Genomic DNA, 19,012 nt, shown 5'->3' on the forward strand with positions numbered 1-19,012 from the left:
TTCCCGAACGGATTCTTTACCTGATTTAGCCTCATTACATCAAGTGTTTTTATTAATAAATAATCAACAACAATGGATTTAAAACAGCAAGGGATTGTATGCATTTTAAATGGTTTACTAAAATATTTAGGTGGAATAAAGTCACTCTCTATGATAAAAGGCAATGTAAAAGTGTTCACATTTAACCAAAAAACATTAAATTATTGGGAGGCCTTTCGCAACTGTGTAAATATTTACACAGTTATGAGAGAATTTCATTTGTCTCTTCCTGTTATAAAACTATCCATCTGATGCTCCCTGCCAAAGGCATAGCACCATATTGTTTTCTAAAATTATATTTCTAAACATTTTTTCATTTGTCTCCGTGTCTGACTAGGGACCTCTGAACTGCAAAACCATTCATTTGGCAAAACGAGGGAAAAAACTCTCTGTACTCTCATTCTGACTGCAGGGGAGAGTTGGTCTGCAATGATGAAGTGCATTTGTGTTTTTCTAGCTTATATAATAAATATGAGAGGCTGAAGACAGCCTGAGCTGCACCTCTACTGTTATGGCTCTGAAAACAGAACACTGTAAATAAATATTCAAACAAATATACCTGTGGAGCCTACAGGAGCAGGCGTGACTACAATGTTGGTCACAAAAAACTGTCAGTGTTGGATATTACTTTGTGCTGTTAAGGCAAATATTCCTGTTCCTGGTGGGCTGAATTAATAAAGAACAAATGCCATGTGTATGTACACACACACACACACGTACACACACAAACCAATGTTGTCCTCATCTGGCCAGTGGGTTGAGCATGGTTTAATGTTATTATTGCGCAGGTGTGGGTCTTGTCCCTCAGGGTTCCATTAAAACGATGCCCCTCTCAATGGCGGCTCCATTTGCTCTTTAGATTTAACTCAGGCCATATGTCTAGCAGGAGGCAAACAGCTGATGGGGTTTAATTGACAGAAATCAACATATTTGGTTGTGTGTTTGTGTGTGTGTGTGTGTGCTGGTGTGCTAATGGTGGATGTGCTTGGGCATCAGGGGGTCCCTTTAAAGGGTCAATTATGTATCAGAATAGAGTTTGAAAAGAAAAAAGAAAACAGGCAACAGAGAAGATCCAGAGAGAGATGTTGATAGCTAGGAAAGAAAAAGAAATCACAGTGGAGATTCATCTCTTAGCATTGCAGGACGTGCAAGCTTTATCAATGTGTGAATATACTGTATTTCCTTCATTTTGTGGCTGACATTCTTGTCCATTCCAGGAACACCGCTGTGTACAGAGTGTTAACTTCATGTTTCATCTAGCTTCACAGAGATGCTGTGCCTGACTGCAGTCAAATCATGTAAAATTACCTCTGTCACAGAGCTGATTTAGGCTCAGGAGGGGACCCAAAACAAATGAGAGTGTATCCACTGCTGGGCCCTCAAACTCAATCAAACCAAGCAGGACAGTGAAATAATGAGATTTAACACACCAAACTATTTCATGTTCACTTAACAGAAATAGTGCTTGGATACATTTAGAAAAATGTGTAGGAGAATTGTTAAAAGTAGTTCTAAGTCACAAGGGATAACCAAACATTAAGTTAACAGGCGCAGCGCAATTAGCACATAAAACCTGTCAAATGGCCCTCAATATCACAGCCCTCTAAGGAGTGGCAGACTTATAAAGCCTCCTGATCTATTACTACAAAGTGATTAATCCTCCCCACACAATGACCACTCTTAAACTGGGCCTCTATATTATTAGGTAGCCCTATAATGGCAGTTTAGCTTTGCACTAATTAGCATTCAGATCAGGGACCGGAGAGACAGCCCCTCCACCACAGAGGAAGGACATAGGATGAGATGGCGACACAGTGAAATGTCATTAACTTGATGTTAATTACTAATTAATGGGGCTATTTCATTTACATGTATCTGTGGCTCTCTGATGAGGCCTGCCTTTACTGGGTTACTCTAACCAGCCGACAAGTTGGGGGAGGGTTTATCTCCCCTCTCCTCTACACTACCCTTACAGTGTTTCATCTCTGCTAATTAAATAGTGGGCCACTCATCATGATTATGTCTGCTTTTACAACACCATTTTCTGTCAGTGAGAGCACTCCAATAAGTGACTGGCCACCTCTTTAACACCATGGCTGTTTTTCTACGTACTGTACATCAAAAGCCAAAATCACTCCACCACTGACTTCTATCTGACTTGTTACTTTAGTCACTTGTGACCCCTCCCTTTCTTTTCATTGCCACGCGGCAGCCACAAGCCCCCCATCTCCATGGCAACCTGAGCCTTTCGGTCCCATGAGATGGAGTGGGTTGGGTTGACTAGCGTCTGGCCATTCACACGTGGGCAGTGCCAGCTAGCCAACATGGCACACAGCATCCTGCCATATGGTGCCACCACATACGTCCTGCTGGCCCGGACTCGGGATCTGGGCCTGTAGTGAGTCGCCAGTGTGAATGGGACAGAACCTGTTCAGCAGCTGATCCAAAGGCAGAACTGGCTCCAGATGAATAGGCAAAAGGTTCTCAGTTTCAGAGTGGAAAACCTTGTATGACCTGTATGTAGTCCATAGGTGTGTGAAAATGCTCTTTCATGTAATCATGAGTAATATTTGATGTAATTTGAAGTCAGATTAGTAATTATTTCATAAGAGAATATAGAGATTCTACATCACAGAACATGTTTGTAAAGTACTTGACTCTGAAGGCTAGTTGGCCCCATGTGCTCTCCTCATTATTAACACTGTGCTGCCTCTCTGTGGCTCTACAGAGAAAATACATGCAGATGCAAGCATAGATAGTGTATCATACTGAAACAGCTCACCAATGTTGACAAAATATATTTTTATTCAAAGTTAATGTACATTTTTAAATACAACATATCTTAAAAGCATTAGAATACTGCTTTTTCTGCAGTTATAGTTTTATAATAGATATCTTACATATTATCAAAAACTCTTTGTCAGAAGGCTTCCAGGAACCTACAGTGAGATATGTTGGCGATCAGAACTCCAGCTATTTATCATGGAAATGTTTTACATTTTGCAGGATGTCAACACACAAGAACAGATAAAAAAAAAGGTACAAGCAATGAAGGCAGCGGTAAATAATGCACATCTGCTAAGGCAGCTCAAACATCTGAGGAATGTGGGGCATTGGTTTGACGAAAAGTGTTGAACATAATGTTAAAGGTTGTACATTGCTCTTCTGTACAGTAAATAGACTTAATTTGTGTATCCAAAAGGTCAAAGGGCATATAATTTGTGTATGATCACTAAAAAACATAGTGTATGTACAGATTTAAAGTGACATTTGGTGTCAGATTTCAGATAAAATATCAAAATAAAGTATTCTATATATTATAGATTTATGTGTCTTTGCAACACATAGACACAAATAATCTAAATATGTTTGATGTACAGAAAAAATATCTTGACTCAAAGTTTTGATTAACCTCTTATTTTCACATTTTTGTAACTGACCATGACAATGTAAGGAATGTATTGGGCATTTCAGAAATCAAGTCTGCACAGACAAAATGGATACACTTCAAAGTGTCTACAGTCAATGTCTAAGGAAACATACCTATGTGCCTTTGTATGTGAATCACAAGAAGAACTGACACACGCAATGATAAATAAATGACACTGTGTGACCATGCTACGCGCGTCTAGCAGTTCTCTCATTTCTTCAATCTGGTACAAAAATAATAAAATGCATAGATTTAAAAAACAGATGTAAAGTAAGCATCTAAATGTAAAATGGAAACAGTAAAACTGTGCTGTGAACGCCAAAGCTAAATGCTACAAACAATCATTTCAACATTCGGCCGGAACTCTGCTCTTAGCTTTATGCTGCTACATTTGTAGTAATTACATTACACCAAATGGTCTTCACTTCCTCAACTGAGCTGAACCCGAGGTTATTTTTAACCCTCTTACCTGTCCTGCAACATTCATCATGTCATGTGTGTAACATGTTAAGTATGCAGCAAAGGAAAACATGGTATTTAAAATTTCCTTGATGACTCAGAGTAAAGAGATACTTTCTCAGACACCATCAAGTGAATGAGCTCTCTCCTGCGCTAACCATCTCCTTCTCAACTATTGACATTACTCCCTGTCTGGCACCTATTCAATAATAATGTTAAGTCACCAAGATAATAATATGGACAAGTTTCTTTCCACCACTCCTGTCTCCTAAGACATGAAAGTGCATGTCAGGAAAGAAGAAAAAATGAGTAAACTAGACTAGGTTTTTCATACTGCGTCACATTTTTGATAACCTGCTATGATTTTGTTTCATCTTACCTAATATATTTATTTTTCTGTCAACTTAATATATTTATTTTCTCTAAAAAAAAAAAAAAAACTTTTAAAATTGACAAAAAAATTAAACCATATAAATATATAAGTACTCAAAATAATTGAGGTATTTCTATTACATGCAATCACAAAAAAGGAAAGTAAAAATATGTTATAACCTTTGGTCTTCTCACTTGAAACATATTCTTCAAGACGACAAACAAGGAGAACGCATTCAGTCAAAGCTTTGTTACATAAAGCTTTCCATGACCCCTCCCGCCCCCTCTGAACTGTAATGATAAGATGAGCTTGTAACCATGGAGACGGAGACTACTGAAGGTAAATTGTACAGGACATTAGAGCGCCTGCCAAGTAATTAGTGGCTGGGTAATGAGGTGTCACTCAGACAGTTCTCTCAGTGATGGGTGAATGGGGCGTACTAATAAAAGACATAAGTAAGAGAGGCTGGCCTCTCCCTGCGTCACCTACAAGTGCCCCCATCGCCTCCCCCATCCCCGCAGGGTAAGAACACACCACCTTGGTCTGTCACAGCTGTCAGGGAGCTCCTGAGACACATCCATCACCCTCACAGCTCCTCTTACACACACAAAAACACACCAAAACAGTGAGCTGCCGCTTTCGGATAACAATCTCTGTGACTTTGCTAGTCCTTAGTAACACATTCTGTAACAAATAACAAGCATAACAGGAACTCAGGAACTGTTTAAACATCATGTACTGCACAAGCTGGGACCTGGAGGTAGTTCCTGAAATCTTTACCGGTCCACATCCTCCCTGAACTGACAGAGCATCCTCTAACACAGCTGTGTTCTTTTAGGATTCAAGGCTTTAGTTCCACAAGATTTTTCAGTAACATTGTGCAGACTCTGCTGTGTGCTTTACAGTTACTGTTGCAGTATTTCCTCAACCAGACACGGCGCCAATCAAAGTTTCTCAGATCTTGTATGTATGCAGGTTTTATCATTTGATCACTTGATATCCATCAGCTAGTTCTCCAATGTTGATAATGTCGTAGCTGCTGGTCGCCCAAGGTCGCACGTCCATTGGGTAATAGCACTCTGGTCCCTCTGTTGACTAATGATTTAGATGTGGATGTTGTGATGGCGGATCTTACTAGAGTCAATGTCGACCCGTCGGGCCTCAGCAAAGGCCAGGAAGGTGCAGAGACCCAGCAGATTGACTGTGGTGATGAGGGCAAACACAGACGCCCACGAGCCTGTGGTCTCGATGAGATACCCCGAGAAATACACCATTAGGACCCCTGCACAGGAACACACATACACACACCATGTCAACATAAATAGTATATTATCTAAAAGGTATAAACAAAGGACGCAGTATCTTCAATGTGATAGTTCAGTTCAGTTTTCCACAGAGAAAATGTCACAGTCCATTCGACCTCCCTCACTGGACCACCGAGTGTCTGTCATCCTCTATTCCCTGTTTTATTCATCTGACACAAACTCCATTATGCTTCCTTGATGAAATATGCATGGCACCTCGGAGCCATGAAACATGACTGACAGCAGACACATCAGCTCAAAGTCTGAATTTAGAGAAGTGGATTAATTATTTCACTTAATAGAGAAAAAAAAATTAGCAACTGCTGGTGAAAGATTCATCACAGAGTTTTGTTTTTTAGTGTTGCTGTCTGCTGAAATCACAGGAACTCACCTGAGAAAGCACCACATGTATTCATAACACCTGTAAAAGAAATGTGGACACAAACATGTAAAATGTAAGACTTTATTAAAATTCCATCTGTGGATTAAATAATCATCTGTTATGACAGTGAGAAAAGGGTTTTGTATTAAAAAGTTGTCAGAAATTTTGGTAATATTCTTTAAACTTACCAAATAAAGCTCCAGCACAGGATGGAGCAAGATCTTGAACATTCACAGATACACCACTGTAGAAGAAATACGTGTCATTAGCCATTTCATCTTATAAGGTGCAAAACTGACTCTATATGCATTCCCAAGGACTAATAATTAGCTTGACAAATCTATTTATTATCAATTATTAGAGGAACAAAATATAAATATAAATTCACAAACAACTTATCAGAAAAACACATTATAAGGTCATACAGTATGAAACAGGACGTTAGCTTATCACACTGCAGAGTTGAGGCTTCCTCATACTTGTGGTCACATTACCACATCGTTTGGTTCTGCCTCAGTAACGGCTCACCCTACACTGTTCAACCACCTGTCTTTTGTATGCAATCATTTGTTTAGGCATTAAGTAAAGCAAACATACTCACAGGTTAAAGAATACTTCTGGTATATTTATTTTTTATCATCAACAAATCCCATGTAAAGACCAAAACCAAAAATGAATTGATCCTGCTGACAATTATTGTTCATAAAGCCAAAGCATTTGCCTCTGTCATAAAGCTCCATTGTTGTCCAAAAACTATCAAATACACATAAATGAGCCACACTGTTGCACTGGGTGATACGTTCCTTCATTAGCACGAACAGGGCCACTGTAGTATATTTTGAGTCAATCCCACATACATGTTCCTGCTGCCATAAATACTCACTACAGCACCAAATGTGTATTAATCTGCTGTTGAAAATGTACCCAACAAATGTACTATTTACTCTTGTTTGAGTAGTGTTTGCTAAAAACTACAGTGCTCATCTGTTTTAGGAGATTATTTTGCCTTTTTTGAGAGTTAAAGTACATATTTATTACTTGTTTTTAGCAGACATGTCCTTTTCCAGAACGAATAAAGGGAGTGTCAAACAGCTGACTAAATTTTCTGGCAGCAGGCCTAATATAAGTTGGGACACTGCCAAGATGCTCTCGAAAAGCTCAGTGGGCAAAACAGCATAATATGAGTCAGTCGAAAACAGGCTCAAACAGAGTAGTTTTGAATGGTATCAGCAAAAGGGAGAATACAAAACAAAACAGCAATATGAACACAAAACTGACAAACTGAACCTCACAGAATAACACATTCAAATCTCCAAAAAAGGTGTTGTTTCAAGGCCAGAGATAGAGTGTGAGGAGATTTTGGGTGCCAGTACCTGTGACTGAAGGTGGTGAGGCCCATGGTGGCAGACACAAATGCTACAGCCCAGGGAAAGGTGGTGTTGCCACATAGAAGAAGGGTAAACACACTGGAAACACCCATTGAAAAAAACTAAGAGAGGGATGAATGCACACAAAAACGCATAAATCAAAATGTTACAGAAGGTATTATGTACAAGTTCATGAAAGAAAATGAAAGAGGACCATTGTGGAAATTGTGGACTGAGTACTATACCTGCATCAACTTCCTCACTGAGGCTGTATCAAAGCCTGGTGGGGTGAAGAGACAAAGTAGGACGGGCAATTACACTGCTGCTTTTTCAAAAACAAACTGCATTTAGAGTACATTTGGAAATGTGCTCTTGAGGTGCCCTTAGGAAGTTGTGAAGAGAGGTTTGTTTGCTCTACCTTGACTGATGAGGTGGTCAGATAGGCAGCCACTGAAGAGGGATGAGGGAATGGCCACCAACCAGGGAATGACATTGAACACCCAACCCTGGAGGGAAACGTATTTTCAGTGAATGAACTTAACCAGGAACAGCAGGGAACATCAAGTGTTTCATAGTTCGTTTATAGAAAGTTGGTGTTCAGCTGTTGTTTATGACAATGTCAGTCGGTCCATCGCTTTGGTCCAGACTGAAATATACAGTCTATCTCAACAACTAGTGGATGGATTGCCATGGAAATTTGTACAGACACTCCAACGGATGAATCCTACTGACTTTGGTTTTTCTCTAGCAATTTCAATTTGTCCAGTACTTTGGTTTGTTACCAAGGGCGTAGGTTTGGTTTTAGCTTCGGTAAGGACATTTTTTGTCAGACGGCCAAAATAATTGTGTATGTGCACTTGCTCTCTGTCATTCTTCTCTTTCATAGGCACATGTGCACACACACATACACACATAAAGAGCCTGACTCTGCAAAATGTTTACTTTACTGAATATGCATTTGCTGACTTGCCTGAAACTGGACCTGTATCATGATTTTTTCTCTGATTTTTACTTTTGGTAGGGACAATCCAGCAACACCTTGATATTAGTAGGGACATGTCCTTACCGTCCATACACAAATCTACGCCCATGTTTGTGACCAAATACCTGAAAGACAAACAACATTCCCACTGGCCTTAGCTGTACTTTGTGTTTAGTGCCAATTGGCTAATGTTAGAATGCAAACACGCAGAACTTAGATGGTGAATATGATAAAACATTATACCTGCTAAATATCAGCATGTTAGCATTGTTGCCATGAGCACATTAGCATGCTGATGTTAGACTCTTAGTCTTGGTGAAGGCCAGTCATTCTTGCTTTTAACCCTTTTTCCTGTGATCCAGAGGTCAAATGTGTGATCAATAGGACGATAAAAAGGTGGTGTGGTTACCTTGGCGTCAGGGAAAGTGTCTTTAAAGAATGTTGGCAGCCAAGACAACAGAGTGAAGAAGGTGCTTGCTGTGCAAAGGTGTGTAACGATCACAGCACTTGTTGGGGAATTAAAAGAGAGAGACAAATAGACAGCATAAATACATTATAAGTATATTTACACATACTGTGTAGGAATACAAAAGGTTGCTCACTGTTGTTGAGAAAGACAATGTCCCATTTCTTTGAGCTATGTCTGTTAATTTGACAGGAGTAAAAGCTCACCTCCTTCCTACCTGTGTGATGACTGTTATTTTCCTCTCTAAATCATATCAGTGTTAAGGCGAGTAGCGTGTGGTTGAAAGCTTCGTGAGTTTGTGTATATTTTAAGCCCACAGCCACCAAACTATCTTCTAATCTGTTACCTTCAAGGTAGATCACATACATCAAATAAAAGCACAGAGGTTCTCCCTGTCACTGTAAATGGAGCGTATCAGTTGCCGTACAGTATATAAATATCTAGGCCACAGGGAGCGACTGGAGGGACATGGAAGAACTCAATATCAGAGACATTAACAGACAGCTGAGGCAACCAGAGACCTGCTATTCTTAAATCTGGTACATATAACATTAGAGTCTACAGAAAGGGGTTGTATTACAGAGATCTCCTAAATAAGTTAAGATCTGTCAAGTTTGAGATATGTTTAATAGATTTCTAAAATCTTTCAGTTAAACTCTTCTTCTGAATTTCTCATTTTCAGATCATCACCCAGCTCATCTTCCCATAGTTGCAAAATACATAAAATGACAGAATTGGGAGTATAGTCTAACCATAATTATAGCTGCTCCTACATTTGAATATGACGACAGAACATGGGCGAATGAGCCACACAAATACAAAATGCATGCACAGACACACCAATTTGCCCATACTCTCACACCCACACACACGCACACTCCCTTTATCTTTGTCTCACCAGACTGCAGGTTGTTTGAAGAGCCGTAACCAATGTCTTTTGGTCAGTTTGGACTGGGGCCCACCACTTCCTAGGGACTCTAGGGTGATGATAGGCCCTGCAAACACAAATGAACACAGACACATGGGTATACAAGAGGACACTGACTCCAGCTATACAAATAAGCAGCCACAAGATAGGAGCATGCAGCGACACTACAGTTAAAGATTCACTTGCCTTCTCCTTTGAGTAGATATTTCCACATGCAGTAGGCCCACAGGACTGAGAGCAGACCAGACACATAGAAAACACTCTCCCAACCGTACAGGTCCAGCATGAGGGAGCCAGCCCCTCCGATCACCAGGGTGCTGTAAAAAAAAGTCACAACAAGACATGACAAGTCAGATATTTCAACATTATAAGAAAGTACAGAGAAAACACTCGACACGTTCCCAGCATTCCCCATTTATTGCGTAAGACTTGACTCACCCCAGGTAGGAGCCACTACCCACGGTGCTCATGAGGAAGCCTCTCTCACTCTCCACCACCTTTTGAGAGCACAGACTCGCCAAGGAAGGGTAATGAACTCCTAAAATCAAGACAGAGAAATACAATTGATCAGTGTTTAGAAAGAAAATGCCAAAAAGAATTAAAAGAGGCAAGCAATCTATACACTTCACTACTTCATTGCACAAAACAAACATATACAAAAGTTGACGGTGAGATTTTTTTTAGCAATGTGAATAACGTGGCAAATAATTTGGCAGCAGCTGAATGATTTAAAATCCAGAAACAGGAGCACCTGTGTTTTGGAACATGAGCATGCAGCCAAAAGTCATTTTATGACAGTCCTAAATCACCCTGCCTGTGAAGAATATTAATTCCTGTTCTCAAGCCAAATAACCAAATGACAAATAAATGATGCTGTTATTCATATGTCATATAGTTGTAGTTTTACATATATATATATATATATATAGTTATATAGTTATACTCAATAAGTCATCCATTTCCCCTTTTAGATGAAATACAAATGAAAATACAAATGCTTGTCTTGTAAAAGAGGCCTGTGGTACTACATAGAATCTGTACTTTTACCAAAGCAGACACAGCTGCAGGGTTCAGATTGAAGTAACAAAGATGTGGAATCTCCTGCTGTGATCAAACTTAAAATATGAAAATGTAATGTGACAGTGGTTTCAATGCTACATTGTTATCTTGGCAGTGGAATACCTTCAAATCAGATCAGTTTTAATTCTTAATGGGCTTTTCACTGGTTTTAGATGAGAATGCAATACAAAGTGACACATTTTAATCATAACAGAAAAGACAAACAGCACAATTGACTCAGACTTTAATATGTGTGTGCTTTTATGTTGTCTGTATCTAATGCCCTGACACAGACAGCAAGCTTAGGCATAGGACACAAAGCGGTATGTGAAATGACACTGCATCCAAATTATTTTGTGTGAATACGTAGTATAACAAGACGTTCTGCTCACTTTAAGCAAAGGGTGCAGGGTGGTTTGTATGGAGCAAATAGATCTGAGATACTGTATATTTAGGGACCGCATCATTTTATGCATTAATAGTGACAAGTGTGATTTTGTTATCAAATCAAAGCCAGACACTAAGTAGCAGACATTTTAAATATGTTGAACAATGATGTCCTTGAAAAAAGTAAAGACTAGTTTTCTCAATGTCTGGTAAGAGAAAAAAAGTTTTAAGAGAATTATGTTTGACCTCTGTGACTTATTCTCAAGTTGAAATTCATCTTGCACACTTTTTAAAAAGCCACTCATCTCACCTTGCAACAGACCCATGAGGAAGCGGGCCAGAGTCATGGAGAGGATTGGCTGGGAGCAGAAATGAGCCAAGATGGGGGTGAAGGCTGTCATCGACCCCCAGGCTGCTGCAGACAGCAGGAGGACCTTCTCCCCACCCACCCTGTGGACACAGAATACAGATTGTACTGGCTTTAACTTCTGATTGATCAGAGAGCTGCTTATTACTTAGGTTGTGATCTCTTGGATGACTTGTGAACTCCTGAAAATGAGACGTGCAATTCTGCTAGAAAAATAAATCTAGTAAAAGTATCACTAAAGTTAGACACTATGGAAGTTAAAGTTATATGATTTTAATATATCTACAGACAAAATGAGCATTTTGAGGAATAATTCTGGACAATTAACTTTGAGGTGAACATTGTGGATTGAATAAAACTCTTCAAACACATAAGCAGCCTATCAGTTTATGACATTATGAGCTTTCAAGAGTTAACAACATGATAGTACAAAGAGGACATCTAGTTTTATCAGCTGCATTATCTGTCCAGACTGAGCAAACAAAGCTTGGCTATTCGCATCAGTGGCAGTAATGTACTGGCAAATGACAGTTGAAAGGCCGTGAAAGGAAAACCGGTGTTAATCGAAGACTAGCGTCACATTACTGATAACACAGTACTGTAGACACAGCTGAATTCTGTATCCTCACACCACTGTTATCTCACGGCATGACTACTGTTTAAGCTCAAAGGGCTGCCCACCGGTCACTGACGTAGCCTCCAAACACCTGGGTGAAGCAGTAGCCCCAGAAGAAGCTGCCCAGAACCATGCCGGACTCCCTCTTGCTCCAGCTGAACTGCTCTGACATACTGACGGCACAAATGGGCATTGCAACTCGGGCACAGTATAGGAGGCATGTCCCAAGCAGTAGCACCACCGTCCATACCCTCGCCACTGGTCTGCACAGGAGGGAAGCAGAATGGATTGAAGTTACACGTAGACAACATTTGGGTGCAAACTTTGGACTTACAAAGAGTTATCAAACTGGGGGGAGGGAATTACAGCCCTGAATGTGGTTGCACTCTTAACTAGATTGAGCAGGGGCTAAAATGGCTTCATTAAAGTGAAGATGAGAGTTATTACATTGTTATGGTTCAGAGCAGTGGTTCTCAAACTTTTTCACGTCAAGGACCCCTAAACTGACACAAATTAGACCCCCATTTGATAAGATTTTGTCCCATGGTTCCCCATCTGATAAGATTTTTGCTTTTAAATGTTTATTACAGAAAGAGTATGAAACCCATAACCAAAATAGTCATACACTGTGTCATTGTCTTACTTAGAGTGAAAATAAATGATTCCCTGTTTTTGCTAGGGACCCCCTCAAGGACCCCCGGGGTCCCGGGACCTCACCTTGACAACCACTGGTTTAGAGAAAACCCGCCCCAAAGAAAGGAAATTACCTTAAGAGTATACTGTCACAACTATATAATTTATTTATCTTTTAATCATGTTTCTTTAAGGAAGTACGACTTACTTCCTTCTTTACAAACCAGTTGACATATGTGGAAATAAAACTAACTACATAAAAAAGAAACGTTATGGAGCCATCAAACGAATAGATGACACGTGTCATTTCACTAACTGCCACATAGAAGCACTTTAATAACAAAAAGGCTCAGATGTGCTTAAAGTCCTGATGCAGGGCCTTTCGGCTTTTAAGACATGAGTTAGTAAAAAGCATAAATATAGATAGGTTATCTTTGGGAGCTTTGGGGGATAATTGATGGCAGTTGCTGAAATATGAGTAAACACGAAAATCAATTAGCACTGTTGAATGTACTGTTTCTATCAGGGTGTGAAATGTTACCTCGACCAGTTGGTGTTGTGTTCAGGCCACTTCTTATGACATCCAGGTACTCCGATCTTGTCAGACGGATGGTTTTCCTTGTGACAGGCCAAATCTGGACTATAGTTCTTGCCATATTTTTGAATAACTGCCATTCAACGCGAGGTAACAGCAGCCTCCTTTCAACCGCTTCTGCTATGTTACTTTCGATCTCTTTCCTGGTCGATCAGACAGAAAAGTAAACGTTGAAGGGGGGCTGGCAAAACAAACAAACAAACAAATAAACCTTTTCATAAAGTGTTATATCTCGAGATTTAAATCCATATCCTGGACTAACAAGCGATGGTGACGGAACTGAGCTGGAGGAGGGAGTCTTGTTTTTCCTGGTGCCCGAGGAGGAGTAATCCACGTGTCAGTTTTTCTCCCCAGCCTCCTCCTCCTGCTCCCGCACAGCCACGCAGTTCTTCTTGTGATCGGTAGGGTTAATCAGGAAGTGATTTAGTATGTTTCTAAACCGGCTTCAACTGTCTAGTCAGCTGATTCATCCATTACAGCATCATCCAAACCACCCGAGAGGCGCCTCTGGCTCCGGTCCCTCTTCAGTCATGACGGTGCAATTTAGAAATGTAACTGTGGGAGCATCATTAGAGCACCAGGATGTACTCTCCTCCCTGACCTGTCCTTGCCTCCTGATGAAGACGCGATGGTGTCAGTGCTGAGAAGCTGCTGTGGCTGTCAGGCTGCGGGGCAGAGATATGCGCAGTGCCTGCAAGGTTGTTTTGAGTGGTCCCTCTGCCCCTGGATACATGAGTTAGCAGGCAGTCGTTATGTAAGAGTCTGCATTCAGCACAACTTTTAGCAGCTGCTGATGGAAGAAGTACTCAGAAATCTTATCAGATGGGGGACCCCTGGGACATCTTATCAAATGGGGATCCGTGGTTTAATTTATGTCAGTTTAGGGGTTCTTGACGTGAAAAAGTTTGAGAACCACTGGTTTACATTGCCGAAGCAAGTGTGAAATAAAAACAAAAAATGTACATAAACAGACTTGATGTTGCTGTTAAAAAATATAGCTACATATACAGATAAGTAACAAATAACAAAATGAAATAGAATAATGAAGAATAACATCCTTTACTAAAGTTAAAATACCACAATCTAAATTAAAAAAAAAAACTCCATCACAAAAGTCATTCAAAATTTTATTCAAGTAAAAGTACATATTATGAGCAAAATGTACTTTTTGATGCTAAAGAGAAATAAATAGTGATGCAATGTAATAAGTACATTTACTCAAGTACTGTAGGCTACATTACTATAGTACCCACTGCACCTGCAAATTATATATACTTATTTTAGTCTAAAATGCAAAATGTGCAATACATGTCATTCATTACTGTATATTTGAACAGGCTGTATACTGTACATAACTACCTATTATATGTATATAAAGTAAAATGTCACTTTTTTTTACCATTCAATATTTATCTCAGCACTCTGTGCACTCTTCACTTCTTTGCACTATTTGTATCATTCACAGAAACAGTTTCACCTGCATATAGTCATTCCTTGTATATCTATCTGAAGATTGTTGTGTTGTGTGTGAATACACTGAGAGCCACTAAACCAAAGTCAAATTCCTTGCATGCATAAATATACTTGACCAGTAAAGATGATTCTGATTCTGACATTACAATTCAGAGTAAATACTATACTTTACTATATTTAACACCTTTAGTTAAATTTTACACATGAAACATGTCATGATCTTATGAAATATTCTGCAGTTATACATTAAACTACCAAACAATATATAAAATTGTTAAAATTAGCTCCACACCGACCAACTTTGACCAACTACTTGTATCAGTAATATTAATCCAATAATTTACAGGGGACATTTTCTGCCTTATGAGTACTTTTACTTTTGACACTTAAAGTACATTTAGCTAATAAAACTTATATGTACTTATACTTAAGTGACATTATCAATGCAGGACTTCTACTTGTAATTAAATATTTTTATATTGCAGCATTACTACTTTAAAGTAAGTGAAGGATCTAAATACTTCCTCCACTACTGCTCATTAAATAGAATGGCTTCTGTCATAGTGTGTATCATGTATATGTCATTGGAATACTGTTACTGATGCATTAGCATGTAATCTTGTATCTGGTTGTTGTAGAGCTAATTTGAGCGACTAAGGTAATTGGTCAGTTTAATCTATAACAATGCTTCATATAAGTTAATTATATTGTATTGTAAATTGTAAATATTAAAATTAAAATAAGCTGTAGTAACTAGCTGTCAGACAGATGTCATGGAGTCAAAAGTACAATATTTCTCTCTCAAATGTAGTGAAGTAGAAGTATTAAATACCACAAAATAGAAACACTTAAGTACAAGTACCATATATCTGTACTTAAGTATGGTATTCAAGTAAATGTAACCAATTACTTTCCACCTCTGCTGCTGTACAGTATCACTTTGGAATATCCAGAATTGAAAACACTCCAAGCTTAAATGTCCTTTATTACTTGCCCAGTTTTAAAATTCACTTTTATTGCAAAATAATATTCCAGCAAAAAAAGCACATCAAATTTCGCAAAAGAGCTACTCATTCCATAAATAATCCATCCGTAAAAGTATCTCCATGTCTGTGGACATAGATTTATCCATTCACATCTTTTAATATCTTTTGATATTTTATAACAGTATGAAACTGAGGCTGCCTTTAAGCTTGCACAGTCACAATCTGCTGCAAAGTTTTTAGCTTCCCAGGAATCTTGCCTTGTCCCACTTGTTAATTACTACCATCATGTATAGCTTGTATGTATGTATCTTGTCTTTGTTAATCTCACTGTAAGCATCTTTTTGTAATGTTTCAAGCCATAATGCAGTAAGAATCTAAAGTTGAATTTACAGTCACAGTAGTCTTAAACATCCCAAGTATCTTGTTCTGGCTATTGCCATCACATAGACTACTAAACTGAAAGACTACTACATGAAATGTGTATGTTTTTTGTAAGGAAAAGTATATGTTTGTATGAGGCAGTGCACACTGAGCCAATCATTTTCCCTGAACATCAAACTTAGCCCCTTCTAAGTGGTCACACACAGAAAGTGACAGCCTAATTTAGGCTTTATTCACACCCTCCTCTGCCAACTTTCCCTGCCAACAGACAGAAAAACTAGTGTAACTGAAATATGCAAAAAGAAAAAAAAATCTATACTAATTTTACATAAACAAATATGTAAATTATAATACCAAGTAAAATAATGGTCTGCATGTTAATTGCGTGTGAGTGGTCATTTTGAAATGCCATCAATCCAGTTTGCACATTCTAAGTTATTAAAGTATCAAAAAGCAACCCTTACAAAAAAGAAAAGGTTGTACTATATATGAGTCAGTTTCTTGGGGTATAAATAGATAAAGGAAATGTGTCCATTTTGTAATGCTCTGGTATGTTTTCACTTAGGGTCCTTATTTTGGGTCTTCAATTGTTCCCTTGCTGAGGTCTGTCATTTTGGGATACTTCACTTTCTTTTGGTCGAGTTCGTTTTGGGCCCACAGCAGTAGCTTCAGGAGCTTGGCCAGCTTGGGTGTTGACTCCCTGTTTTCATAGTCTAGCACAGACTGGTTCACTTCACTCCATATCTGAAAGACAAAGAAATAGTTGTAATGTTATTGCTTTGTATACTTTGACTATGGAACAGTGGATCATAGATAGTTAATCTCACCAATTAATTTTCTATACCTTCAGTAATGACATGAAGCTCCCACCCCCAAACAAATCAGGGAATTCATGTGTAATTAATTTGACTATTAAAAAGTGAAAATCAGTTGCCACAATGTGGGTGAAAAACTGCAGCACTAACAGTGTACTCATGCTGCCAAAAACTACTTTTATAGTTTAGTGTAGGATGATCATCTCCAGGTACAAGCTTTACTTTTATAGTTTGACCCTACCTTTTGTCTCTGCATCATATTGAGCAGATCTCCAAAAGGTGACTCTTCGGGGTTATCAAATGCCAGCAGGGCCAGTGTCCTCTCCATCTCGGTCAGACATTCTCGGCTCTCCTCCCCCTGCTCTGCCAACTGTGACTGGGCAAATTCAAGGGCAGCTTCGGTCTCCCTCAAACGAATCAGCTCAATCAGATGCTGCTGCTACAAACACAAATGCCACGGGTGCAATGGGGAGTGAAAACAACAGAATGTTGTAAGACATGCAGTACAAACGCACATGGTACACACTAGAAAAACTATAAGTGGTAAATGATAAGCGCTGTATTTTATTTTACCTGTAGGTGAAAGTAGAGGTAACGGTTGGTATCCAGCAGTTCTGGATGCAGACTGTTGATCAGTGCAATAGCATCCTGGATCTGTCCCTTCAGGATCATCTCTCTGATCTTAATCCTTTCATCAAGGGAATCCAAGTCCACACTAGGCTCTATACCAGACTCCATCCTGAACTTCTCTGCTGCTTCCTTGAAGCCCTCTGTTGAGCAGAAACCTTGGTGAAAACCCTGCACACACAGTTGATCTTTATAGAGAACTGAAAACAAACTTTGAACACCAAAAAACACTTTACCTGTTACCAAGTAGTTCATGATGAGCCTGTTCATATCAGCTCTCTGAATGTGGACATTGTTGAGTTTATCCATCCACTCTTCCCTCGTTATGTCGTCCGGCTTCTCTGCATAACTCATTATGATGATATCCTGAAGATAAAGGGAATGTTTATGTTGTGAGTGTTGTGTGATGACAGAATAACATCTCAGACACGGACAATATTGAACTCGTGGTACGGTGAATAATAATATAACGTTATAACTGTTTTGGTAATTAGCTCTTCAGTTTGACAGCAAGAAGGGACCGGAAATCCAGAGTCACAACAGTTTGGGCCTTTCATGAAAACACAACATTAAAGCCTGACTTTCGTCAACACGGACCAAAACAAAGACAACTTCCCCCTTTTGGCGCATTTATATCGCACACAGACATCCGGAACGAGAGCTTTTTTATTTGATTGTCTTACATCAATATACATCTACAGTCTTATGTAAATATAATGGTTACTTTATTCACAATACCTGAAAATGTTGTCGCTACTTCCCAGCAGTAGCTAGCTAGCTAGCGACGGGGGAGGCTCTTCTTCTTCGTCTTCTTCTTCTTCTTCTCCTTTCGTTTCCTTATTTCCGGTACCGCCAACTACACGTTACGTGGTGCTGCTGTCCCCTACAGTAAATTTACCTTACCTACACATTCAAAATACTCCACACAGCTTTTTTTAACTCTTACACACTGCTCATATTCTGACCCTTCACAGTAACCTCTCAAATCTATTTTTGTATTCATGAACACCTCATCAGTCATTAATAAATGGGTGATTAATGAAGCTTTCAGAGAGCAGAGAGAGAGTGCATTCTTTAGGTTTTACTCCGTTTGTTTATGGAGAAAAAACATTCACAAACATACTATATTATGGTACTAAATTAGCTAAAACAAGAGAACATAACATCCACAATTATTTCAATTATTTTAGTTATTGAATGTGAAGAATGCAACAACATTTTTGAATAGTGATTTTTGAATTTTTGAGTTTTGATCTGCTCTTCTATTGTAAGAAAAAGAGTGGTGGTACCCCTTGGCTAGATGTCTTGCACATCTTTTCCAGTTTGCTAAAAACTATAAATAT

At 39.0% G+C, this 19,012-nt stretch overlaps 2 protein-coding genes across 3 annotated transcripts; both read right to left on the bottom strand.

The window, feature by feature from the left end:
• Window positions 1-5,262: 5,262 nt before the first annotated feature.
• On the bottom strand, window positions 5,263-14,219 carry slc17a9b (solute carrier family 17 member 9b). Of its 2 annotated transcripts, XM_067592505.1 has the most exons (14): window positions 13,650-14,219; window positions 13,334-13,530; window positions 12,225-12,422; window positions 11,487-11,626; window positions 10,169-10,268; window positions 9,917-10,047; window positions 9,701-9,797; window positions 8,746-8,842; window positions 7,773-7,860; window positions 7,600-7,634; window positions 7,361-7,476; window positions 6,176-6,231; window positions 5,997-6,026; window positions 5,263-5,583 (listed from the first exon to the last, which is right to left on the bottom strand). In XM_067592505.1, exons 2-14 carry the CDS (start codon window positions 13,465-13,467, stop codon window positions 5,405-5,407), a joined length of 1,401 nt encoding a protein of 466 aa, XP_067448606.1. In that variant the 5' UTR covers window positions 13,468-13,530; window positions 13,650-14,219; the 3' UTR covers window positions 5,263-5,404. The 2 variants fall into 2 exon arrangements, with proteins under 2 accessions (XP_067448606.1, XP_067448605.1); XM_067592504.1 differs by having other exon boundaries at window positions 13,334-14,218.
• Window positions 14,220-15,827: 1,608 nt separating this feature from the next.
• LOC137184644 (glucose-induced degradation protein 8-B homolog) lies at window positions 15,828-18,530 on the bottom strand. The gene is made up of 5 exons (XM_067592506.1): window positions 18,408-18,530; window positions 17,906-18,035; window positions 17,616-17,812; window positions 17,284-17,481; window positions 15,828-16,971 (listed from the first exon to the last, which is right to left on the bottom strand). The coding sequence occupies exons 2-5, from the start codon at window positions 18,021-18,023 to the stop codon at window positions 16,798-16,800; spliced, it is 687 nt and encodes a 228-aa protein (XP_067448607.1). The 5' UTR covers window positions 18,024-18,035; window positions 18,408-18,530; the 3' UTR covers window positions 15,828-16,797.
• Window positions 18,531-19,012: the final 482 nt, after the last annotated feature.

This window comes from Thunnus thynnus, chromosome 6, assembly GCF_963924715.1.
Source record: "Thunnus thynnus chromosome 6, fThuThy2.1, whole genome shotgun sequence".
Classification (NCBI taxonomy): Eukaryota; Metazoa; Chordata; class Actinopteri; order Scombriformes; family Scombridae; genus Thunnus; species Thunnus thynnus.